At 51.2% G+C, this 26302-nt stretch overlaps 5 protein-coding genes across 5 annotated transcripts; 3 read left to right on the top strand and 2 right to left on the bottom strand.

Annotated features, from left to right (window-relative positions):
- Positions 1–6608: 6608 nt before the first annotated feature.
- Positions 6609–8136, bottom strand: CLAFUR5_05223 (uncharacterized protein; the record flags this gene model as incomplete). The annotated part of the gene is made up of 3 exons (XM_047904371.1): positions 6609–6984; positions 7057–7455; positions 7742–8136. The coding sequence occupies 3 exons, from the start codon at positions 8134–8136 to the stop codon at positions 6609–6611; spliced, it is 1170 nt and encodes a 389-aa protein (XP_047760703.1).
- Positions 8137–9226: 1090 nt separating this feature from the next.
- Positions 9227–10640, top strand: CLAFUR5_05222 (Mannan endo-1,6-alpha-mannosidase DCW1; the record flags this gene model as incomplete). The annotated part of the gene is made up of 3 exons (XM_047904370.1): positions 9227–10108; positions 10153–10371; positions 10401–10640. 3 exons carry the CDS (start codon positions 9227–9229, stop codon positions 10638–10640), a joined length of 1341 nt encoding a protein of 446 aa, XP_047760704.1.
- A 9938-nt stretch (positions 10641–20578) lies between these two features.
- CLAFUR5_05221 (uncharacterized protein) lies at positions 20579–21589 on the bottom strand (the record flags this gene model as incomplete). Its single annotated transcript, XM_047904369.1, has 1 exon — positions 20579–21589. The coding sequence occupies one exon, from the start codon at positions 21587–21589 to the stop codon at positions 20579–20581; it is 1011 nt and encodes a 336-aa protein (XP_047760701.1).
- A 995-nt stretch (positions 21590–22584) lies between these two features.
- Positions 22585–23529, top strand: CLAFUR5_05220 (D-2-hydroxyacid dehydrogenase; the record flags this gene model as incomplete). Its single annotated transcript, XM_047904368.1, has 1 exon — positions 22585–23529. The coding sequence occupies one exon, from the start codon at positions 22585–22587 to the stop codon at positions 23527–23529; it is 945 nt and encodes a 314-aa protein (XP_047760702.1).
- A 233-nt stretch (positions 23530–23762) lies between these two features.
- Positions 23763–25224, top strand: CLAFUR5_05219 (uncharacterized protein; the record flags this gene model as incomplete). The annotated part of the gene is made up of 2 exons (XM_047904367.1): positions 23763–24398; positions 24460–25224. The coding sequence occupies 2 exons, from the start codon at positions 23763–23765 to the stop codon at positions 25222–25224; spliced, it is 1401 nt and encodes a 466-aa protein (XP_047761528.1).
- Between the last annotated feature and the right edge of the window lie 1078 nt (positions 25225–26302).

Raw genomic sequence — 26302 nt, 5'->3', positions numbered from 1 at the left:
CTTTTAAAGAAGGTATACGGTACTTAGCTCTCGGGCTTAGTACGCTAGCGTATTACTTATATCGATAAAGTAGAGTTCCTACGCGCCTTCCGGGTAGCCTTTAACGCTGTATTTAGATAGGAGAACATACTATCGAGCTTTAGAGGCGCTAGTTTAGTTCTATTCAATCTATAGGTAGTGATAGACAAGCTTAATGTTAAGCTACGTACGCCAACCCCTCTAGCTCCGGACTCTACCCCTTAGGAGTCGAAGACACTACGAACTATAAAGGAATTCGACTCTTAATCGACACTAGTAACGAACAAAATGCGTGCCCGGGCAGGTTCATCGCCAAACTCGTTATAGGAAGGGGTGTATAAGCTTGTGAAAGGGAGTAGAGAGATAGCGCATTAGATAGCTCTTATACGAAGCGAGATCAGTGAGCTACGTAAGTCTAACGAGACCCTTACATAGCGGAAAGCACGAAAGCGCAAGTATATTCAGTCTAGAGGGTCTCTAACCTTCGATAAGGCGTCGCAATTAATACCTCTAGAGGACACTAGGAGGCAGGAAGTAAGTAGAGAGTCGCTAGATAGTGTTCGGCTAGTACTAAGGCTACGACGCTATAAGCGATGTGGCGAGTCGGGGCATAACGTACGTACCTATTAAGTAGACTTACTAGATAGCGAAGAATCTGAAGGGGAATTGTCCTCCTAGTAACGATTCTATAGGATGTCGTCGTGTTAAGATACCGTCGTAATCAAAGTAGAAGTGGTATAGTTCTTAGTAAAAGTGGCCCGCTCGGTAGTATAGCCCGCTCGGTAGTGAAGTACGTTACTATATATAGTTATAAAGCTCAAAATCTAAAAATTTCAGATCTTAAAATCTTAGGGTTTTAGCGTTTGCCGATGAATAAATATATAAGAACATTAGGTTTAACTTATAGTAACTTATAAGTTATTACTATATAGATAGATAGATTATTCATTCGCCTGTTTTAGTGCCCTATGGCCTATGCAGGTCTCTCGCTATTTAGGTCTATTTGTGTAGGTAGGAAACCCGATTAACGGATGAAAACCTCCTCGTCTTTGCCCTCCTCGTTCTTTCCTGTCTTGTCCTTTCGTTCTCCTTCCTTCAGGGTACGCTAGTGTCATGGTTGTTACCCTATGACTACCTTGCCCGTAACCCTGGTGATGTCCTCCTCTCGATTCCCTTTCTCCCTTCTGTTTCCCCGGCTCTTCTCTCTCTCTCCCTCCTCTCTATCCACCTTTCCGTTTCTACTGCTAGGGAGAATTGCTCTAGGTAGTCCTCGTTAAGGATCCATCTTGTCACTCTCCTTATATCTTGTCTGTCCTGGATGATGGCCTGGTATTGCCTGTCTCTTGCCTTCGCCCTCCACTGGCTTCTCCCTTTTACCCACTTAGCACAGTTCAGCACCATGTGCTCCGGGTTTTGGGATAGGTAGCCACAGGGGCAACGTTTGGAATCGTATCCTGGGACTCTTCTTTGGTGCAAGTATGCTCTCAGCCCAATGTGCTCAGAGCGAATCTGGATAGCTATGCTTGCTTCCGCCCTCTTCAGGTCTTTGTAGATGAGGTAGTTATACCTCCCGAAGGTCCTGGCCGCTGGTGGGGCTCCTGGCCTCACCGGTTTTTGGTTCCAACGCGTTTCCTATAGGTGACCTGCGATCCTTTCTGCTTGGCTTTGCTTCTTTTTCCCTTTGTCCCCTGTGTTAGCTTGCTCCCTCAGAGCTTCTCTCTGTTCAAGGGCTGCTAGGATTTCCTGTGATGTTTTTAGGTCTGCTTCCTTCTGTAGGATCATGTGTGGCCGGTTGGGTCTTCTCCTCCTCTCCCACTGGGTTCTTATCCTTTGAGTAGCTGCTTGGATGGTTCCCTGGGCTGGGTATGCTGATGTCTTCTCTGCGTATTGACACCTCATGCCCTGGAGGTACTCCCTGATGGGGGCTGTACCTGATTCCATTTCCATTGTCCTGTGAGGGGTTGACTTGTATGCCCCTAGTACTCTCTTTAGGCAGGCTGCCTGCGCTCTGTTGAGGGGGTCCTCAATTCTCTTCGGGATGTGTTTTGCCGCTGCCCAAATTGCTGCTCCATATAGCATTGCGGGCTTGACAATGGCCTTGTACATGGTCTGGGCCTTTGTGAAGGTCGCCCCCCAGGTTGACGTAGTGAGTCTCTCGATTGATTGTCTGTTGGTGTCCGCTCTCGCTTGCGCCTTCTTCACTTGTGGTCCCCAGCTGAGTTTCGGGTCTAGCCATATCCCAAGGACTCTGAGTTCCCTTGTAGGATGGGTCTCGAACCCCTGGATTTTTACTGGTGCTGCCAAGTTGTGTTTTGTCTTTGCCTTGCTAAAATGGATAAGTTGGTACTTGTCCGGTGCGAATTTCGCCCCATGCTCTCTTGCCCACTTTTCGCATTGTCTATGTCTCTCCTCTAGGAGTGCGCAGTTTTCCTCTGTGGACCCCGACCACGCTAGGATATTTGTGTCATCCACGAACCCCGATGCTGAGGTGTTTGCTGTTTCTAGGAGTGGGGTCAGGTCGGCCATAAAGAGGAGGAACAGAATTGGGGAGAGTGTAGAGCCCTGTGGGATGCCCGTGTTCGCAATTGGGGTCTGCGGGGCTTTGAAGGACCCTAGGAGGATCTGGGTTGTTCTGTCCTTAAGGAATGACTGCACAAAGTGTACTATCCAGGCTGGGATGCTTTTCATTCTGAGGATGTGTGGGAGCCTTGCGTGGGACACGTTGTCGAAAGCCCCTGATATGTCTAGTGAAAGCAGTGAGGCTACCTTGTTGTTGCCATAGTGCCAGATGTGTCTGATTTGCCCTGTGATCAGTTCGACTGCTGTGAGGGTAGATCTCTTTTGTCTCCCCCCCATTTGCGTTGCCGGGAGGAGGTTGTGTTCTTCTACTATTCCGGTGAGCCTTACAGCCACGACCTTCTCTAGGAGCTTCCCTAGTGTGTTCAGCAACGCAATTGGTCTGTATGACTTCAACTTGGTATAGTCTTCCTTTTGGGGTTTCCTTAGGACGCAAGTCAGTGATTGCCTAAAAGCCTTTGGGCAATACCCCTGCTTCATACACTGGGTAAAGATTGGCGCAAGCACTGGAGTGATGAGGCTGCTGCTAGCTTTTAGGTAACAGTTAGGGATCTTGTCTGGGCCTAGGGCTTTGTTGCCCTTCAGTTTCTTGATAATGTTTCCGATCTCTATAGCAGACACTTGCCAGTTAGCCTCCCTTGGCGGAGGAATGCGTGTTCCTGGGATGTTGCTTAGGCCTGCCTCTACCTGAGTCCGGAAGAAGTGGTCTGCGAATGCTTTCGCTTTCCCTATCGGAGTGGTTTGCGTTTCCCCGTCTTGGTCCTGTATTGAGGGAAACTGGGGCGGGGAGTTTCGTTCCTCGTCTAGTTTCCTAGCCCATTCTGCTAGTCTCCAGATTTGTTCCGGGTGTTCTGTGATCATCCCTACAGTTGACCTCCACTCCTGCGTCTTGTCTCTTCTGATCTGCGCCTTCTTTGCTTTGCACGCGTTGTTATAGGCTTCCCAGTTTGCTTGGGTGCGCCGTTGCTCCCATCTCCTTCTTGCTCTCCTTGCCTCCTTGACTTTGGCTGTGCACTCTGGTGTCCAGTATGGCTTCTGGTATAGCGACCATCTCTTCTCAGGTATATGGGCCTGGGCTGCCCTTTGCATAGCTTCTATCAGCTGCTCCACTGCTTGGTCAATCCCCTCCGTTGTGTGTATGTTGTCAATGTTCACCTGTTCTAGTTCGCCTTCTAGCCGCTGCTGTACTAGTGTCCACTCGGCCTGCTTCCAGCAGAGCCTCCTCTCAGGTTCCCTCTCCTCCTCAACTGTGAGTTGGATGTCGGTTTGGATTGGATAGTGGTCTGATGAGGACTCTAGTTGGTTATTGACTGTGCAGCTTTCTACCCGTCGTGTTAAGGCGTGGGACATGAAGCATAGGTCTAGCGTGCTAGAACTGTTGTTTCTAGCCCAAGTTTCTGTTCCCTTTGGCGTGATCAAGTCCATTTGGGCTGTTTCCATCTGACCAATGAGCCTCCCTGCTAAGAAGTGGTGTGCTGGGGTGAAGTCCGATCCCCACTTTGGGTGGTGGAGGTTGAAATCTCCTATCACGATGTTGTGGTTTTGTTGGTCCATTGCTTCCGGGAGCCTTCCTAGCGTGTGTAGTTGTGTGCTGCTTCTGGACTCTGGATGTGGGTTGTATACGCTATGGATCAGGACCTGGCCTTGAGTTGTTTTGAGCTGCACTGTGGTGATATCCCTGTCGGTTCTCGGCCAGGCCTGCCAGTCCTCTGCTAGTACCTTCTTACTGACATAGATACAAGTTCGTGGGACTCCCTCGGTTCTGTTTATTACTACGTGGTATCTCGGGTCTCGCACAGTTGATGGAATCATAGAGTGTGGGTTGATCCATGGTTCCTGTATTGCTATAATGTGGTGTTCCTCCGGGTCTAAGGCTTGTAGAAAGCTCCTTTGGACCTTGTCTTTGCTTCTGTTCACATTATACTGAATGATTGATAGTCTGTTAGTGTGAGGCATCAGGACATGTTTGTGTCTGGGTCCGTTTGGTCTTGCTGTTGGTCTTGCTGTTGGTTTTCCCGTCCCTCCTCCTGTTCTTCCCTTTGGGGTTGGCTCCCTATCATTTGGTTGATTCTCATTTGTCCATTGCTCTGCGCTGCCTTGTACAAGAACGTTGGTCTCCCTATTGCTAGCACTATTTGTGGCTCCTCTTGTGGCCGGGGTCTCTTATTCGGGTGGGTGGTTCTCTCTGGTTGTTTCTGTTCACCTACTAGGAACCTGGTTGGTGTTGTTACCCTTGCTTCCCGCGCTCTCCACTGGGCTGATAGTCTAACTGGGCATTGGTTTGACCATGCCGGGTGTTTTCTCCCACATGCTGCGCATCTTGTGTCCTCCTTCCGTTTTTGGCACTCTTGGGTCGCGTGATCACCAGCACAGTGTGAGCAGACTGGTGTGGCTTTGCTACACTTTGGGGCAATATGTCCGTACTGTTGACAGTTGAAACATTGAAGGATTCTGTGGTTGCTCTGATGGATTTCTACATCCAGCCTCTCAAAGTCCCAGTACAACCCTTGGTCTAAGACCTTGTTCGCTTGCTCTGGTGTTGCAACCCATAAGATCAGCGAGGAGGCCCTCTTGCCCTCCTCTATCTTCTTCTTGACCCACGCTGTCTTTGTGATCTGTAGTCCTGGTGCTGTTACCTGGTTTTGCCTCTGGAGGTTTGGTGTATCCCTTTGCGTGTCAAAGGTTCGTGGGACCCCATGCGCAATTACCATGTACTGTTGATGGGAGACTTTCGCTGTGCTCCCGATCTTCAGTGTCCACTCCTTGTTTATTTCGAGGGCCTTCTTGTCCTGTACGTGTGCTGTAAACAGCTTGACCCCTTTGTTGTCTGCCCTTGCCCCTACTATTCCCTTTACTCCGATCTTCTCGACTATCTCCCTCCCGGTCATCTTTCCTATCTCTTCCTTCTCTTTCTGGTCCGTAATATGGACTCGTAGTACTGTGCTTTGAGGGGGGGTGGGTTGGCTCGCGATTGTTGCCCAGGTCGTTGGGCCCTGGGTCTGTCTCGGGTCTCTTTGAGGGTTGTTTCTTGCGTTTCGTGTTGCTGCCTCGATTGCCATGTTGATCGTAGTGCTTGTTTGTCGTTTGAGCGCCTTCAGTCCCCCGAGCAGTTCGCTCATTACTCCTTTCAGTGCTCTCTCCGGAAACCTCCCTTCTTCTGCCGCCACCATCTCTTCCGCCTTCTTGCAGAGCGTCCTCCACTCGTCTCCCCCTTGCTCTCGGTCGTCTACTGCCGTCGTCGTCGCCATTTTTCCAACTAATAAAGGTATATAGATCGTTATTACTATATACTTTTCTTAGTTCTACCTCTTATAAAACCTCTAAAACGTATATTCTATATACCCTAGCGTTGTTCCCGCGATGCTACGACTACTATATATAGACGAAGGACATCGTAGTATTTTTGTAATAATGCAAGGGCTACGGGAGATCTTCTTAACATAAGAGGGACATGGCGGTACTTTTTCACACAATAAGGGATATAGGAGTATTTCACCGCCGATAGAACACAGTCTCGACTAATTTTACGGCTTCCGAATGAGATTTTGTATCTCAGTATCACTAGGAGTTTCCCCGAAGTCGAGGCTTGCCTGCATAGGGCCGGGAGCATCTATCTGCGTCCAGACCTGGTCCGACTCTCAGTGATGCATGCTATGCAGGCTGCCAGTTCCTGCACACGGCATCACAGGGACACATGGCAGAGAATACGTGTCATTGCAGCCCACTCGACACACAAGTCGTGGCAATACATTTAGGAGAAGGGGAGAGCATTTCGTTGTTGGTCAGAGATCTCACGCAAGGATGAAAAGTACGCATTGTACCACGAAATGGAAGCAGGAAGAAACGACATTCTGTGCATATGTACATTATGATTGGGGGATACTTACCTGGTACCTACCGTCTACAATCTGTCACGCGGCATTGCGTGATGCTATCGGTAAACCAGCACCGCCGAGCTATCAAGCTTACGCCTAAGTGACAATGTTAGCCAGACCCTACGATCAACTTACCGCTTAGATCCGACGTAGCTCCGCCATATTGCTCTGGATATTCGACAGAAAGGTCTGCGGTCGTATTCGCGAGTTTGGATCAGCTTGAGCCGCAAGTCGATGTGGCTCCGGCTCGACCCAGTTCAGACGACTGCCCTTCTGCACAGGCTCGCCGGTCTCTTCATCCTCTTGGTCGGCGGCTGCAGCTTCGGTCCGCGCCTCGTGGAGGCCAAAAATTAGAAAGGCGTATTTCTCCTGGGCTGCTTCTTGACAGTATCCACCTTTATGAACGGCTCGTTGGACGCAACGATCGTAGTGAGAATCGAATACCGGCTCTTTGATGACAGGTGTCGGCGGGTTTGAAGCAGCTTGTGCGGGTTCCGATGGGGTCGGGAATATTCTGAACTAAGTAACATGTTCCTGACTCGAAAGCGTGTTGATCACCTTGGACTCGTGTGTGGAGCTTGCAAACGATACGGCAGCTTGAGTCGAAGTGGAGACCTTGTTGATCGGCGTGAACCTGGGGGTTGGAGTTTCATCGGATGCAGCGGCATCTGGCAGGTCCGTGTCGTTCGAAGGCTCGGTAGGTGGTGTGACTGGTCGCGAGTTGGACGTACTTGCCATTTCGGATTCTCCCTTGCGAGCGAGCACAATGGACTGGCACTTTTCCGAACCATAGTGTTGGTAGATGCCTGATCGTGAGACCTCGGTCCCGCAACGGTCACATGCAATGCGTTCCCTTTGCTTGATATTCCGCGGCGTTTGCGATAGAACTTTGCGCGAGGAAGCGTTGTCATGTCCACGTTGGGTCATGGGCTTTGTGGGATTCGCGTCGGTTTCGGCGCCATGTTCTGGGGACACGGGATCCGCGCTGGGGACGTTGTCAGCAGAAGCCGAATTGCGAGCTTCCGCGAGTCGCTTGCACTTGGCTGATTCCTGGTGCTTTTTTTAAAAAAGGTCTGTACTGCATGGAGGAGCCGCAAAGTGTGCATGTAACCTGCGCGTCAGCTCTGATTCCGCTAGGTCTCCATTGTGGATCTGGACCTTCGACTGCGTCTGGGATGTTCATGGTCGACATTAGGCTTGTGAGCGAAGGTTGGTACGGTGTAGGCGTTGAAGGTGGTTTCGGCATCGTGGCATCTACATCAACCTTTCACCTGACAGTCGCCGGTGTTGAGATATCGATCGTCGAAGGTGTTGCCTTTCGCTTTCTGTGCGTCGCTGGTGGAGCTGGTGGCGGCATGGACGGTGGCGGCATGCCAGGTTTCGCGATTTCTCGGAACTTCTGCCACCTGTAGTGAGTAGCGGCCACAGTGTGCTGCTGTTGGACGGTGTTTAGTGCGAGCTGACAAACTTGTTCCCAAGTTTGGTCAAGATTGGCAATCTGCTCAACTATTTGCAGATCTTTCTCGCTCCAAAGCTCCTGTGGAACAGTTTCGTTGGCAGCCCTAGAGATATTGTCTGTGGTTGGTGCTTCCTGGGATGGGGCGCTTACTTGCGGTGGCTTCTCCATGCTGATGTTTGTTGGGGTGACAGACCTGCCGTCCTCCATTGACTGTGTTGGCTTGTTTGACGATGTGGACTGTGCTTGCATGCGGACCTGGCCAGCCAGGAACTATGTATTGCACGGGAGAGGGGTTGATAAGCTTCTCCTGGAAACCCACAAACCGTGAAGTAACGACTTGGATATTGGGTAGTTGGCAGTTGTGTTGGTGTCTGTGACTCGGTGAACGGAGTGGTCTCCAGACTGTCTGGATATACTGTTGGAAGAACAAAGCCGCTTGTGTGTTCTTCAAAGATTTGACGATTGTGCTTCAACAATGGCCTTGTTCGTTGAATCTTCATTGTTGCATTGTCTTCTCCTCTTCCGGGAACTCATGAGCACCGCGCCACATAGCGGCAGAGGAGCAAACGTGGCAGTGTCAGTGGCAGCGACTGGGAGACATGATCATGCCTGCCACTTTCCGCACGTCTGCGCTCACGATTGCTGCCTGTCTACAGTGCCACTAGCTTGACGCATTTTCGAGGCGATGAGACTGCCCAATGTGGGTCGCCGTGAGGCTGAACTCCTTGATGGAATGGTAAAATACCACATCTGATGGAGACGGTTGACGAGATCTTGTTTTCAGACAGACGAGCACGTCAGCCCCGGATACAGCGGCTCCGCGGACGGCTCCTTGCTCGCGTGGCGATCATTCAGGGACCCGACAAGCACGCGCCAAGCCGAGCCAATTCAGGACAAGCCTCAGCGTCTATTCCTGCAACGCTTAGCCGTATACGCGAGCCACTCCAATCAAAACATGCAGAAGCCGAACGCTAACATCTTTATGGCTTTGAGAAACACGAGCCTACCGGCCAGAAAGATGGTGACGCGGCCGATCTCAGGGAGGCAAACAAACCCCATAGAACACACGCGCGGCCCATGTTCACCACTCCCTGGACCATGTCTTTACCTTGCTGCACACCCAAGCTCGTTGCTGTATTCATTCACCTACTGTTTCTTGGCTATCTTGGCGCCTACACTGCGATCGCTACATCTGGAAGGAGGTCTCTTGGCTGGACCAGGATCTTGAAACGACGTCGCTTGTGGGGAAGGAGTTGGAGAACCAGGGCCCCGGAATTGCGAAGAAACAGCTCTAGCCATGCGTTTCTGTCGACATGGAGCGGCCATGGTCGTGGCTGCAGCGTATACTGCGACAGCGATCCAGCTGGACCCCACAAATGCAGATTCGATCAAGTCGGCAGCCAAGACAGTGGCAGGGAAGATGGTAGAGTATTACCCACAAGGGCCTGGAGGCATACCTGGTATTCTCGACGACCCATACTACTGGTGGGAAGCTGGTGAGATGTTTGGCTCACTCATTGACGACTGGTACTACACTGGAGATGACCAGTACAACGACATAACCACGAAAGCCTTACTTTTCCAGCTGAGTGACACTTACGATTATATGCCTGCCAATCAGACGACAGACGAAGGAAATGACGATCAAATCTTCTGGGCATTTGCAGTCATGAACGCAGCAGAGTACCTCTTTCCCAATCCACCTAACGGCGTGCCGGCCTGGATCTCGATCGCAGCAGCAGTCTTCAACAGCCAAGCGGCGAGATGGGATACATCGCTCTGTTCTGGTGGTCTTCGCTGGCAGGTGTTTCAGTTCAACAATGGTTGGAATCACAAGAACTCTCCTTCAAATGGAGGCTTCCTCAATCTGGCGTCCCGGCTGTACGCCTACACCGGAAATCAGACCTACGCGGACTGGGTCGGCAAGACTTGGGATTGGATGGACTCAGTTGGCCTCATTAGCCCTTCTGGACAGGTCTTCGATGGTACGGATGCACTGCAGAATTGCAGCACTCTTGACCACATTCAGTGGACGTACAGCGCAGGTATGCTGCTCAATGCGGCAGCCTTCATGTGGAATCAAACAAATGGGACAGATCAGGCGAAATGGGAAACGAGAGTGATGCAAGTCTGGAATGCCAGTGAAGCGGTCTTTTTCAAGGACCAGGTCATGCTTGAAGTAGCATGCGAGCCTTCAAAGAACTGCAATATTGATCAGCGGAGGTATATTCCAGTCCAAACCATCCCACTGACATCCATCCTAACATCCTCACCACTTTCAAACCCCCCTTCTCCCGCTTCCTCGCCGTCTCCACCAAAATCATGCCCTCCCTCTACCCCCTCATCCAACCCTACCTCCTCGCCTCCGTCAAAGCCGCAGCAGCCCAATGCTCCGGCGGCTCCGACGGCATAACCTGCGGAACGCAATGGACCAACAACGGCGTCTGGGACGGCACTACGGCGTTGGCCAGCAAATGTGCGCCTTGGAAGTCATCCAGGCGAACTTGATCCAGCAGTCGGCTGCGCCGGTTACGCATACCACCCCTGGGAGCAGTCAGGGGAATGCGAGTTTGGGCACGACGGATGGGAATGCTGATGGGAATCCGATTGTGTATGCGCCCGTGACGATGGCAGATAAGGCGGGTGCGGTAATTTTGACGTTGATCACGGTGGTGGGGGCGATTGGGGGTGGGTATTTTGTTGTTTCGTAAGGGTGATGTTGCAGGTTTTGTGTGCGTTTAGCGTTTCTTTGAAGAATGATGTGTATAGATGTGTACATGGCAAGATACAGCAGTGTTCGTCGGCGACATTTCAGCACGCTCATCAAACATGATGTCGAACAATTACGCTCGAGGTGCATAGCGTGGCATACACTGGTTGACGACTTGGACTGCAGTGGGGGACATACCAAGAGTCGAATAGGGTACCGATCGATGTTAGGATCAGTCTGCGCTCTTGGCTTATTGGCAAGGACGGTCCAGTTCAGAACGTTTTAAAATACGTACTTTGTGAAACAGCGCTCCATGTCTGAGCATTGGTATCTCGTGGAGCACGGCCCGAGATCATACCAACAGAAACATTGTACACGTGTGAGCATGGTCAGAAGTATCTACGAGTTGAGTCTGAAAAAGCGATAATGGATCTGGTCCTGATCTCTTTGCTTTCTATCAAAGTGCCTCTTTGCTTCTTGCTGTCTATTACTCCATGATGCGTGCATGAGACGATTGTCGCGGCACACTTGAGAGTCAAGCGAGCATGCTCCAGCCAAATCCCGCAAAGCCTATGCATCACTTGTCATCAGAATTTGTGCAGACTTCATGCTTTGCGCATGACTGCCATCTCGTGCAAGTCTTGCTTTTCCCATCCGACTACTGTGCCTGGCGTCTTGTAGTCGTGCGCAGTCTGCGACTTCGCGATCGGCGCATCCCTTAGCTGCGTCAGGCTAAGGTTCTCGGCCATCTCATGAGCAGTCATGCTGCCGTCAAGAAATCTGGCTCGAACCTGCAATGGCGTGTTAGCTCCGCCGTCAATGCCCTCTCGTAAACACTTACCTCTGGGTCATCACGTATTCCCTTAAGGTAATGATAGATAGATAGATATTTCATTAAGCTGTTGTAGTGCCCTCTGGCCTATGCAGCTATACTATCTTGTTTTCGTATGTATAGAGGGGAAACCGTGTTGGTGAAAACCCCTCCTCTTTCCCGCCTGTCTTTCCCCCCTCGTTCTCGTCTTAGATTTCCCTTGTTGAGGGTACGCTAGTGTCATGGGGCTGCCCTGATGACTACCCTATCTGCAACCCCTCTAGCTTCCGCCTCTTGTCCATCCACTCCTCCGTCTCGCTAGCTAGGCTAAACTGCTAGAGGTATCCCTACTGTAGTATCTACCGAGAAATTCGGCGAATGTTGCCTTTGTCCCTGATGATTGACTTGTAGTCTCTCCTCTCCGCTTAGTGCCTCCAATTTCCCCTGCCACTCGCCTACTGCGGGCATCGTAGTAGCATATGTTCTGGGTTTTGCGATAGGTAGCCACACTGGCAGGCTGGGCTTTAGATGTCTGGTACGCGTCTCCTGAACAGGTAGGCCCTTGATCCAATGTGTTCGGACCTAATTTGGATCGCAATGCTTGCTTCGGCCCTTGTTAGGTCCCTATATAGCTGGTAATTGTGTCTCTAGAAGGCTCGGAGTGCTATCGGGCCTATTGTCTTAGGGGACTTCCTTTTCCAGTCCTGCTCCTATAGGCAGCTCGCTATCTATTCCGCTAGGCTTTGGGTCTTAGCCTTGCTCCCGCCGGCCTAGCGAGCCCTACGCTCCTCCTCTTCTCGTGCTAGCCATTCGGTGCTTGTCTGTACGGCCGTAAAGGTAGTAAGGTCATCCTCTTTTTGACTTGTCCTATATCCGGCCCCTCTCCGGTAGCGGCTTTCTATCTTGTTCTTTGCCTCCTAGATCGTGGTTTGTACTAGGTAATCTGTCGTCTTTGCCGCGTATTGAACTCTTATTCCCCGGATATATTGGCCGATTGGTGGTGTTCCCGTCTCTATTTCCACCGTGCTTGTTGACGTTGTCTTATATGCCCCTAGTATTCTGCGTAGGTTGCCTGCCTGTGTCCTGTTTAGGGGTTGCTCTATCCGTTTCGGGATCGGCTTGCCTGCGCCTCCTGTACCCTAAATCTGTGCCCCGTATAACATAGCTAGTTTGACGATCGCCTTGTACATTACCCTTGCCTTGTCGAATGTTGCTCCCTATATAGACGCCGTAAGCCTCTTTATCGAGGCTTCGTTGACTCCCGCTCGACTCTAGGCTTTCTTAATCTGTACGTTCTAGCTTAGCTTCGGGTCGAGCCAGATCCCTAGTACTCGCAGCTCCGCTAATGGCTTAGTCTCGTAGCCTTAGGTTCTTACCGCCGCCTTTATGTTATGGTACGTTCTCGCTTTACTAAGGTGTATAAGCTAGTACTTTTTAGGGGCGAACCGGGCACTATGCTTCTTTGCCTACTCCTCGCATTTCTTATGCCTGTCTTCAAGGAGGCGACAGTTCTCCTCTGTCGAGTCTAACTAGGCTAGAATGTTTGTGTCGTCTACAAATCCCGATACTAAGGTTTACGGAGAGGTAAGTAGGGGGATTAGATCAGACATAAATATTAGAAACAGAATAGGTGAGAGAGTAGATCCCTAAGGTATTCTAGCCCCTGCCTTTACCGGGTCGGACGTGTACCTCCCTAGGACTAGGTATGTCGTCCGTTCCTAGAGAAAGGAGTAGACGAACTTTGTTGCCTACTAGGGGATGCCTTTCTGTTGTAGGATATATATTAGCCTTGTAGAACAATAACTATCTCGTTCGGACCCTATAATACGCGCGCCCTTATATACTCTTACCGTGACACGATGATAGCGATCGCAGGAAACGACCAGGAGCAGGAGAGTAACGAGTGGAAGGAGGTCTGCAGGAAGGCAGAAACAATGGCAATGGCAGGAGATGGCGAGCACCCAGAAAGAGCACTTAAGGGGATGATTTTGGAGCTCCTTGGAGGGCTAAAGGCACTAAGGAGCCAAACAGGACAGATCATTAACAGGACAGTAGCAGCAGCAGCAAAGAAGAGGACACAGGAAGGCCAGAAACTAAGCCAACCAACCTGGGCAGCAGTTGCATCCCAAAACCCTCCCCCCCAGAAAACAGCTATCAAGGTCTACATTTCCGACCAGCAAGAGCAGAAAGAGATTGAGGGCCTGTCAGGCAAGGAGATCATACAGAAGATTGGGATACAAGGCATCATTGGAGCCAGGAAAGAGAAGGGAGGTGTCCTTAAGCTGTTCACAGCACAGGAGCAAGACAGGAAGGGGCTAGAGACACAGAAGGAGTGGACAGTCAAACTAGGCAAGACGGCTAAGGTCTCACACCAACAAAATATGGTTATTGCCCATGGAATGACCACAAAGTTTGACATTGAAGGAGACCTTAAGAGGCTGCAGGACCAGAACCAGGCTGTATGCCCAGGGCTACAGATCACAAAAGCAGCATGGGTCAACAGAAAGACAAAGGACACAAAGAGAGAGTCTTCTCTAGTGCTCTGGATAGGCACTGCAGAACAGGCAAACACCGTGCTTGACAAGGGCATCTTCTGGGAATGTGAAAGAATGGACACAGAAATCCATAGAAGCACCCACAGACTACTGCAATGCTTCAAGTGCCAACAGTATGGTCATATCTCTACTAGATGCCCAAGCCAAAAGGACACTTGTTCCCACTGTGCTGGTAGCCACAAAGTACAGAATTGCACAGCCCCAAAGAGTGAAGCCAGATGTGCATGCTGTGGAAAGAAACACCCTTCCTGGTCCCAAGACTGCACAGCTAGGATTGAGGCAAAGAGGAGGGCAAGAGAAGCCAGGATCAACATCCCTATCAGATTCCAGACAGGGACAATCACCCAAGAACCCCTAAGGACTGTCTACAACCCTCTGAAAAGAGGCAGAACAGAAGAGACCACACAGGCCCAAGGCCACCCTGCTATGGGTAGACCAAAATCAATTGTGGTTGCAGGAAGAGACCCGTCACAAAGCAGGCTCAACCTTACCACAATCCCAAATAGCAGCCAGCAGCAGGAAGCACGAGAAGACCAGCAGGAGACCAGCATGGATGAGTCATGATTGAGACACCTAATCTTACCACTATCCAGTACAACGTCAACAAAAGCCAGCACAAGGTCCAGAGAAGCTTTCTCCAAGCACTGGACCCAAAGAAACACCTAGTTATTGCAGTCCAGGAACCTTGGATCAACAGCAAATCTAACAGACCATCTACTGCTAACGACCCAAGGTATCACACACTCCTAGCCAAACAAGGCACCCCTAGAACATGCATGTACATCAGCAAAGAGATGGCAACAGACAGCTGGGAACAAATCCAACAGGAAGGGGGAGACATCACCTCAGTCAGACTCAACACCAACCAAGGCAGCATCCACATCCACAGTGTATACAACCCACCCCCCAGCTCCAGAAGCAGCACCCAGCTGGGCACACTACAACAGCTGCCAGACATCCTGCAGAGTGACTCCCAACACATCGTGCTGGGAGACTTCAACTTGCACCATCCTACATGGGGATCAGACTTTGCACCTGCCCATCACTTCCTAGCTAACAGACTCCTCTCCACTACCCGAAGCAACAACATGCACCTAGTTACCCCAAAGGGCCTAACTACCTGGTCACAGAGAGCAAGCTCAAGCACCATTGACCTGTGCTTTGCATCACATGACCTGCAGCAGAAGGTCACCAGATGCTGGGTTAACCAGGACTTGGAGTCCTCATCAGATCACCTCCCAATTCAGGTGGAGTTTGAAACACAGACACAGCAGGAAGGAGACCTAGAACCTCAGCTGGCCTGGAAGGCAGCCAACTGGGAACAGATCAGACAAGACCTGGAACAGAAGCTAGCTGGACTAGAGACCAGGAGACTGGAAACAGCCTTAGACATAGACCAAGCAGTGGCAGAACTGGTTAGAACAATGCAGGAAACTGCGGCAGCCCACACCAGAGAAAAGAAACAGTCACTGTACCAGAAGCCATTCTGGACAAAGGAATGCTCAGAGAAGGTCAAGGCAGCCAGGCAGGCCAGGAGAGCCCTTACCCAGAGCCACTCCCAGGAAGCATGGGACAGATACAACCAGGCAACCAGAGACAAGAAGGCCCAGATCAAGAGGGACAAGATGCTGGAGTGGAGGTCAACAGTTGTATCCATTACCCAGAATCCTGAGAAGATGTGGAAACTAGCAAAGTGGGCAAGACAACCCACACAGGACAGAAACATGCTGCCCCAGTTTCCAAACATTGAAGACCAGGAAGGAGTAATCCAACACACTCTCCCAGGAAAGGCACAGGCATTGGGGAAACATTTCTTTGGCACACAGGTAGAAGCTGACCTGCAGGATCTGGAGGGCAGTGTGTATCCAACACCACTAGAGCAATCCTGCACAGTGGGAGAGGGAGAGATCAAGAGCATCATTAAGAGACTCTCAGGAAACAAGGCCCCAGGACTAGATGGGATTCCAAACTTGTTCATTAAGACATGCAAGGACCAGATCTCCCCTGCACTGTCAAACATCTTTTCACAGTGCATGGCCCAAGGACACTGCCCTAAACACTTCAAGGAGTCACTGACTGTGGTCTTGAGAAAACCACAGAAAGAGGACTACACAAAGCTAAAGGCATACAGACCTATTGCCTTGCTCAACACACTAGGCAAACTCCTGGAAAAGATCATAGCAGAAAGGCTGACAAACCTAGCTGAAGAACATGGAATCCTTCCTGAAGAACAGATGGGAGGCAGGAAACAAAGATCAACACTAACAGCTGTGGAACTTATCACAGAGCAGATCAAGACCCTATGGCACTTTGGGAACAACAAAGCAGCCACACTCCTCTCACTAGACATATCAGGAGCCTTTGACAATGTCTCACACCAGAGGCTGATCCACATCCTGAAACAGAAGGCTATCCCTAACTGGACAGTCCAGTTTATCCAGTCCTTCCTCAGAGGCAGAACCACAAGACTAAGACTGGGCAGATACAAATCTGACAGCATGCCTACAGAGACAGGAATCCCACAGGGATCAACAATGTCTCCAATCCTGTTTCTCCTCTTTATGGCAGACCTGCCAGCAAAGCTAAACTCCAGAAACACATCAGCCTCAGGGTTTGTAGATGACACAAACATCCTAGCCTGGTCAGACAGCACAGAAGAGAACTGCAGAATCTTGCAGAAGAAACACAAGGAATGTGAGGAATGGGCCAGGAAACATGGAGCCAGATTTGCCCCAGAGAAGTATCAACTCATCCACTTCAGTAGAGCCAGAAACAGACACAATATGCAAGCCCCAATCACTATTCAGGGACACACAACAGAACCCTCAAGTGAATTAAGGGTGCTAGGAATATGGATGGATCCAAAGCTCAGCTGGGGACCACAGGTCAAGAAAGCACAGGCAAGAGCAGACAACAACAGGCAATCAATTGACAGGCTTACAGCCTCCACATGGGGAGCCACATTTGCGAAAGCAAAGGTTATGTACAAGGCCATTGTGAAGCCAGCCATGCTATATGGAGCCCAGATCTGGTCAGCCCAAGACAAGATCCCAAAGAGAATTGCAGATCCCATCAGCAGAGCCCAAGCCTCCTGTCTGAAAAAGGTGCTTGGAGCATACAAGTGAACTCTAACAAGGGTGGTCGAAATGGAGTCTGGCTCCCCACCAGCCAAGCTCTACCTTCAAGGGTTGAGATACCAGTGTGCAGGAAAGACGTCTGCATACCCAGCCCAGCTAGTAATCCAGAAGGCAGTCAACAAAATCAAGAGCCAGTGCACAAGAAGGCACAGACAAGCAAGACCCAATCCAGCCCCACAGAAGCAGCAGGACCTGCAGAAGTTCAAAGAACTAACAGAACAGCTGCACCTAGCCCAGCAGGAACAGGACAGAAGGGCTCAAGGGAGAGGATCAGCAGCCAGCCAAGGGAAGAAGCAACAGTCTCTAGCTGAAAGGATGGCAGGACTCCTCTGGAAGACTGAATGGACAAGAACCCCACAGAGGCCAGGAACCCCAAAGGCACTCCAACAGTTTGGTAGCCACAACTACCTACTGTACTCAGACCTGACCAGGTCAGAAGCAAGCATAGCAATACAAATCCGCTCTGAACACATCGGAGTCAGGGCATACCTGCATCAGAGAAAAGTCCCAGGTATCGAAGACAAGAGTTGCCCATGCGGCTACCTGTCCCAGAATGTCGAACATAGACTTCTGGTTTGCAAAGAATGGAGTACAGGGAGAGGTGAATGGAGGGCAAGGGCAAGGAACAGAAACTTCCAAGCCATGATCAGCAATAAGGGAGACCTCCAGAGAATTACAAGGTGGATCATCCACCAAGGATTTTTGGAGCAGTTCTCTCTTACTAGGGAAACAGAGAGATGGATTGAGGAGAGAAAGAAGGAGGAGGAGAGCAGGAAGAGGGGGACAACTCTAGGGTTGCAGACAAGGTAGTCAGAGGCTAACCACCATGACACTAGTGCACCCTAATGGAAGGAAAACTGAGAACTCATGGCAAGGAAGCTATTAGAGAAGGAGAGGAGGTTTTTACCTAGGAATAGGTTTCCTACCTTATGCAGTAACATATATAGACATAAACCCGCATGGGCCGGAGGGCACCACAACGGGTAAATGAATCATCTATCTATCTATATATTAGCCTTTAGTATAAGACGTTGTCGAAGGCTCCTAAGATGTCGAGGGATAGTAAGGACGCCGCTCGGCTCCTACCGTAGTGCTAGAGGGTCTGAATTTGCTCCGTAATTAGCTCTATTGCTGTTAGTGTCGATCACTAGCTTCTTCCCCTCATCTGTGTTACTAGGAGTACGTCGTTGTCCTCGGCTAGCTACGTAAGTCTCTAGGCTACTATCTTCTCTAGGATCTTCCCTATCGTATTTAGAAGTACGATTGGCCTATACGATTTGAGTTAGGTATAGTCCTCCTTCTATAGCTTACGTAGCACTACTGTCATAGACTCTCTATACGGCTTCGGGTGATACCCTAGCCGTAGGCACGCGGTAAATAGGTTTGCGAGGCTCGGCGCGATCTCTTCTCTATACTCTTTTAGCAGTAGGTTTGGTATCCTGTCTAGGCCTAGGGCTTTTCGTCCTTTTAGCTTGCTTATAACTCCTGTTACTATATTAGAGCTAACTGCCTAATCTATGTCTAGGGGTTCCGGGTATATGTTCGGGTCGATGTCCGTAAGGTCTACCCCTACTTACGTCGAAAAGAAATGGTCGGCTAATACTTTTGCCTCGCCCCGGGGCGTAGTCTAGGCAATCCCTTCGCGGTCTACGCTTAGAGGGAAGTAAGGAGTTCGTTGCTCTTTAGGTAGTCTTGCCCATTTAGCTAGTCTCTACATCTGTTCCGGGTGTTCTTTAACGAGCCCGATCGTCGCTCTCTAGTCCTATAGCTTATCGCGTCGTATCTGTGCCTTCTTCTCTTATGTCGCGCGACAGTGTTACTCCTATGTCTCTTAGGTGTGCTCCTTCGTCTACTGTCGCCTTGCCCTTCTAGCCTCCTTTACCTTCGTAGAGTATTTAGGGGTCTAGAAGGCCTTCTGCTACGTTAAGGGCCGGAGTAACGGCGTATATTGTTCCGCTGCTATATAACCGAGGTAATCTGTTCCGCTACTTGATCTAGCTGAGCTGTCGTCTCGAGTTCCCTATACTACGGTAGGTTCGCTATTAGGAAGTCTCTTATGTCGTCCTAGCGTGCCTTCTTCTAGTTACGGCGTAGTTCGCTTGCTAGCTCCTCTATCGCCTTCACCCCTAGCGTCGTTTAAATAGGGATATGGTCTGAGGAGGCCTCTAGCGCGTAGCTCGGTCGGCATTAGACTAGTCTCTATTCAAGTTCTCGTGATAGAAAGTATAGGTCGATTATGCTTGTACTTATGCGGGCCTTCCACGTCTCTGTTCCCTTTAGGGTTACTAAGGCCGTTCCGTAGCGTGCGGTTATGTCAATTAGCTTCCCCCCTAGAAACGCGTGCGGGGGAGTGAAGTCGAGTCCCCACTATAGGTAGTAGAGGTTGAAGTCGCCGAGGAGTACTTGCTTCGTGTCTTGGCTTAAGGTCCGTTCTAGGTAGGCGAGGGTTCCTAGTTCCCTACTCGTTCGACCCTACGGTAGCGGGTTATAGACGTTTTGGATCTAGCTAGAGCCTTGTGTCGTGTCGATCTGGATTGATGTTATGTCTCCTAAGTTGCCCTACTGCGGTAGTATAACCTTCCACGACTCAAGGTCTATAGTCTTGCTTACGTATATGCATGTCCTCGGGATAACGCCTCGTTCGCCCGCGATTACGGTGTGGTATCTCCGGTCATTAGAAGTGGCTAGGAGTCCTACGTAGGAGTTGATCCATAGTTCCTGTACCGTAATAACGTGATGCCGTAGCGGGTCTAGCTCTTGTAGAAAGTGGCGCTGGACTTTGTCCCTGCTTTTATTTACGTTGTACTGTACAATAGTGATGTCGTCGTATAGTATCATTCGTTATCCGTGAGGTCCATTTCCGTGCTAACATGCTGTGTCTCCTGAGTCTGTATCCCGCTGTCCGGCTGGCCCTGGGACCGCTGGGGCGCCCCAAAGATTCGCACTTGGCCTAGTTCGTTGGCAGCCCGGTTAAGGTGTCTAGGCCTGCCGGGAGGTGGATGCGTTTGAGGTTGGGTTCCCTTATTCGTCTATTCTGCCCTCTTCCTCTTGCTCGGCTCGAAGCCCTTGTATAAGGTAGGTCCCTCCTGCTGTCGTTGGGGGTACCTAGCTGGTGTAGAGATCCTTGCTTGTCTCGCTCGTTCTTGTGCTGCTATTCTAGCTGGGCATTGGTTTGAATACGCTGGGTGCCTTAAGGTAATGATAGTCATGAGTGATCTGCTTACTGTCCGGCATGGCACCAACCAGGGGTGCGAAGTAGTCGACGAGCTCTTCGATCGTGTGTGGTCGGTATGCCCTTGGGTCAGGATAATCGAGACCCAAAGCGAGTGACAGACCAAGGTGTTCAAGCTCAGGGTGGGCACGGTCGCTGCCATGCTGATGAAGATAGTCGGGAACGTTTAACGTTGTAGCCGCGTCGGTCAGTCGATAGATGTCCCTACCAGTCCAAAGTACCTCGTGCTCCGTGAAGATGGAAGTGGCTTGTCATGGCCATGGCTGCGATGTCGAGCAGAATCGCGTTCGTGCGAAGGACCGGTTGAGCCCATAGACCGAACATGTTGTCAGGTACGAAGTTGAGAATGCCCGCCGTCCAACAATAGCTCACAACCCCGAACATTCCAATCAGCTCGTGATAAGCTCCTTGTTTATACAGGCCGATGACTTTTTCGTAGACCGCTGCCTCAGCTGGAAGCATGGTCCATGCCACTGCTTCTAGATTCGGGGAGGATGGGCACATGCGCGGGGCCAGTGTACTCGCCAACTCACTGGACGCCCCGAAGACAGTGACAGTCTGGTGGAGTCCGATGCAGTTCATGAAAGGCTCCAGTAAGGTCTTTTCCAGCGATTTCGTGATGGGCTTGTCCGCCCGGGGAATGAGCTTGAATTTGATCTTTGTGTCCACGGGACCACTACTCGGCACGGCAAGACCTTGGCCATCCATCGCTCTGACCAGTGCGCCAACTCTGTCGGTCTGCATATACAATATCCATTGTAGCGCTCTGCAGAATGTAGGGAGCTCCTGTACTCGTAAGACCATAGAGTAGGCTTCTCTGGTGCCTGACTCTTCGTTCACCCGCTTGCCATTGTCATCTAAAGGCATCTTGATATCAACTCGTAGACTGTGATAATTCTGTCCGCGGAAGAGCGCCGCTCCCTTGAGATCGTATGTCACAGCTCGGCCGGTGAGCTCAGCGAACATGCTCAGAACGTCGCAGCCATTCATCGTGACGAGGATGAAAGTTTCAGTGCGTGTCAGGGCCTGCTTGACTTCGAGTCGAGTCGCTCTGTTTAGCGAGAGTGCTTTGAGGCTCCGATCGTAAGTGTGATAGGTATATGGGACTCCCTTGGAGTTCTTGAGGTGGATGTCTCTGGCAGTGGGGGCAAGCGCGAAGTCATAAATCATGTCGCGTAGCTCCCGTGGCAACGATAGTACGTCGCGCAGAGGCATTTTCGTCTGTCCGGATGTCTGAGGGGCCGTCGTTGCCATTTGAGATTGGTGATGCGGTCCGATAGGTATGTCGGAGAGAAACACCCAATGAAAGATGGCACAAGTTTATACTCGAATAAACGCGAAAAGCGAAACTCCCGGAGCACGGACCATCCATGCATGGCGCCACGAGATCTGTTCACCTCACCACTTCCCCAAGATTCACCTTGCGTTAGACTGCCGCGATCCTATCATAAGACTATAGCCGAGCTCGCTCCAGCAGGTCAAACTTCCAGCTTACCCCCCTGACACTGCTCACTCTTGCCGCCATGTTGGATCTTGTCTTGCAAGTGAAGAACGTAATTCGCACGAGCAAGCTACCTCGTAGCACAAAGGTTTCAAGACCGATGACTGGGGTCTTCAAGGCAGGTACTTGATATAGACCCACGTATAAGATGGTTACATAGGTCACCGTATTCCTTCCTCGAGAACGTCATTGACGTTGACTCGTGGTGTTACACGCCAGACGATGCCTGACATACTACGACCGATCGCGTCTCAATCGGCTCAAGAATATACATAGAGCATCTCATGATACCAGAGCCCAGTTAAGCTCTGAACAGTAAAGAAAGGGAGATCCGTACCTGGGTGGCCGTATGTCAGAGTTGTTTGTACATCTACATTGTTGAGAGGTAGGGTCAGTGTAACAAGGCCATGTGAAACCTTCGTAGACGCACAACCAGCATACCAGCAAACTCCATATATATTCTGGTGGTGGTTACAGTATTTTCTACTACCCAGGTGCCCTGACGATCGATGCTATCTTCAATGCCTATCATATGACAGCCAAGCATCGCCCTGCCTCAGGCATCACCACGCTTCGGCGGACTTTCCCCGACTCCTCACTCCCGGCTCATGCCAAACGCCATCAAAAGCCGACGCCGCAATACATCATCAAGCACTCCGCTCCTTCAAACTTTCCCTCAACACCAGCATCTCTACATCAACGCAACACAATGAAGCTCCTCTACCCAACCTCCCTAGTCCTGGACATCGATTCCCTGAAAGGTTTCGCCCCGGAACTCCACTCCTATGACGTCAAGCAGCCAATCCCCGAAAACCTGATCGATGCCGAGATTCTGGTGACCTGGAGCAACAGCGCCGATAACCTCAAAGATGCCGCAGGACGTATGAAGAATCTCAAATGGATCCAATCTCTCGCTGCCGGACCGAACGATGTGCTGAACGCTGGGTTTGATAGTCAAAAGATCACGATCACCACGGGATCTGGACTCCATGACTTCACAGTGGCGGAACATACCCTCGGCCTACTGCTCAATGCTGCGAGAAAGTTCTACGAGATGCGAGACTACCAGCTTCAATCGCAATGGCCGCAACATCTTGGTGGACCTCAACCGGATAGGCCGAAGGGCAGTTTCACGAGTCTGAGAGGTGCGAATGTGTTGATTTGGGGTTTCGGAAACATTGCCAAGACTTTGACGCCGTTGTTGCGAGAGTTGGGTGCGAATGTTCGTGGTGTGGCGAGGAGCGCTGGCGTGAGAGAAGGTGTCGAGGTCATCTCGGAGGAGCAGTTGCCCAAAGCATTGGGCGAGACTGATGCGTTGGTCATGATCTTGCCCGGTAGCGAGAGCACGAACAAGGCGCTCAATGCGGAGCGATTGAGCCAGCTGCCAGACCATGCGTGGGTTGTCAACGTAGGTCGTGGTATGTGTGTCGACGAGGATGCGCTGGTGAAAGCACTGAATGAGGGGAAGATCGGTGGTGCTGCGCTGGATGTGTTTGTGAAAGAACCGCTGCCCAAGGAGAGTGCGCTGTGGAAGGCGAAGAACTGTGTGATCAGCCCTCATGCTGCTGGTGGGAGGCCACAGGGCGCGGAGGAGTTGATTGCGTACAATTTGAGGAGGCTGCTGGCTGGTCAGGAGCTGAAGAATGTGATCTAAACGCTGTCACATCGGTCGTGGCACGTGGCTGACAGCGGACAGGCGTATACAGATGGTGTGTTGGCTACTTCGGTGGTCAGCAGTAGACTCTGACAGCGCTGAGTTGGCAGTCGTTCGCGCACCCAGACGTAGGCACAAAAGGCCCTGTTGCTGCCCAGTTGTTCCTCTCCCTTTCCTTAACATACCACGACAGGTTTGAAGCAGTATCAGCAGTACTGACTTCAATACACATCATGAAGCTAAACATAGCCTGCCTTGGGGCGCTATACCTGCAGCGCGCCACCACTTCGCCAAAATCGTTGGCGCTCGACAAGGCGGGCGGCCTCTCCACTGCCCTGGACAGCACCAGCACTGGCGCGTCAAGCAATGACAGCGCCACCATTCTTGCTCGCTCTGACCGATCTGGCGACGTTGAGATGGGCGGCATTGACGACCGGGACTACATGATCCAGGGAACGCCGCCTCGTAATCCAAGTCCGATTAGGGATCCAATCCTTGCCGAGCTCACTGAGACAGATGCCCAAGCGCTCATCCAGAAAGGCGCGAAGCTGTATGCCTGGATGAGCGAACCGAACGTGGGAACCCTCACACAGCTCTTGCGACAAGACAACAAACTGGGCCCCGAAGCGTGCCTGCAAAGCGATTTCACGACCTATCCTCAAGATTTGGTGGACGCGGGCTGGGACCGGGACCCGTTGGGCATCGACGCACCTCTGTCGGATTTCCAGGAGTCCATACCACTGAAGCTTATGGTTGATGGCCTTGGCATCTCTACAACGTGGGAAATTCCGCCTGACCAACAGGGAGACAATGAGTATGTCACCTGGCATCACACTGACCCGAACTTCGACGGGACGGACCATGGTGTGGTATGAGCCCCTCCAAACGCTCATTATACCCGCCGCTCCATGCTGACTACTGCTATCTCAGGCAACGGGAGCTTTCTACTCCATCGTGTACAACACAAAAGATGGAGTCATCATGCTCGTCTCCAACTACGGTCCTCGCAAAGAGCTCCCCAGTCAGGTATCCGGCGAATACCAGAACCGCGGGCAGGCTTTCATGGACAAGTTTATTGCAGATTACCAATATCCCGCCCTCAGCCACGTCTCCGACGTCTCCGCCCTTGAATACAACGGGCAGTGCAAGCGACGAAACCACAACGCCAAGGACCTCAACAAACTGATCATGGTGTCATCCCAGTCGGACGTCTCTGTACAGGTAGTCGACTACCTGCTAAAGAAGAAAGGCATACAGCATCTGGCGCCTGCGCGAGAGTACGGCCGATACAAAGCTCCAGCTTGGCCGCAGAAGATAAGATACCTGCCCGGCAGCGATGGCTTCAAGCTTCTCTTGGCAAATCCCAATGGCAACCTAGCAACATTCCTGCTCATCCAGCACCGGCAGGAGTTCGGCCTTAAGCGTGTGGGCAAGATTGATGTATTTGATGATGACCACTACGATCATTCGCCGCAGCAAGGGTACAAGGGAGCCAGCATGGCCTACTATCTGGAGGACCTAGACAGCAAGGGCAAGCCAGTGGTAAAGGCTGGAGCTTCTGGTAGTGGAGCTGGTAAAAAGCCTCTAAAGACTGGTGGGTCTGGCGGTAGGACTGGCAAGTCTGGCAAGATTGAGAAGCCGAAGCGACCGGGCTTGAGGTCAGGCGGGAAGGTACAGCGGATGGCGAAGTTGTGAACGACTGGCCGTGACCGATATAAATGGAGATCATCGACGGATCCTTTGGTCTTTGTTTTGAGTGGTTGCATGCTTGATGGTTTCTGCGAGGCATATTGGCGGTGGGCTAGAAGAATGTTCTGTGAAGGCTGATCCTGATCAAGGCAGGTGTTTTGACTTGAGCGATTGTCCACAAGGATTTTTGCGACACAAATTAGCGGTGGACATGTGCAGTGCCCTGGAGGCTTGCCTACACCAAGGTAAACAGGTCTGGGTTTCTAAGATTATGTTTCTGTGTGATTAGATAGCATGCTTTCTATGCACAGCCAGTCGCTACTGAGCCAAAGCCCACCATACCAGACCTGTCCCTGTGACGTTCACCTGCTCTATTTGATCAAAAGCAGGTTTCAGCGCTCGTGAAACCAGGGGGCGTCATGTGCTCCGTTCGACCTTTGCATGTATGCGACTGTTGAAACAAAGTCCATAGCATCAGCAACTTTTCCGTGAACGCAATGGAAGGCAAAGCGTGCGGCAAATCATCGTCTCCAAAGCCAAACATGTCTACTATCACGCTCGAGGCACAAGACAAAAGCCCAGAGGCCACACCGAAGAAAAGACATGACCCAATCCAGGACGGACGCCATCCAAAACGATCGAAGCCCAATCAAAAACCGTCTTCCAGCTCTAGGCCAATTCGAAAACACAAGAAAACCGTGGCGTCCGCGACAGAAAGTAGCCTTTGGTGTCGATGGCTCTTTGCCGAGTCTGCTGGACACCCACCCATCATCATGCCGCCTTTACGCAGCTGTATACCCTGCAGGCAAAGGAAAGTCAGATGCGCGGGAACATCTCCATGCCCACGATGTGTCAGAGAGCGAAGGGAGTGCTGGCGTTCCACAACTCGTCGTAGGACGAACCCAGAGCGAGAGAGGGAGAACACAATGCTGATGCACGAGGAGGATCTGCTTGGTGATTGATGCGGACTGCCGGGGTTGGGAATTATTCGAATGAACGCCTGGGGTATTGACTGACGCCGGATAGCGAGGGTTTCTCTGTTTGTGCTTGACGAGAGTATCGATTGTACTTGCCGGACTGCCAA

The sequence above is a fragment of the Fulvia fulva genome, chromosome 4 (genome assembly GCF_020509005.1).
Source record: "Fulvia fulva chromosome 4, complete sequence".
In the NCBI taxonomy this organism is placed as follows: Eukaryota; Fungi; Ascomycota; class Dothideomycetes; order Mycosphaerellales; family Mycosphaerellaceae; genus Fulvia; species Fulvia fulva.
This window is presented reverse-complemented; position numbering and strand designations above follow the sequence as displayed.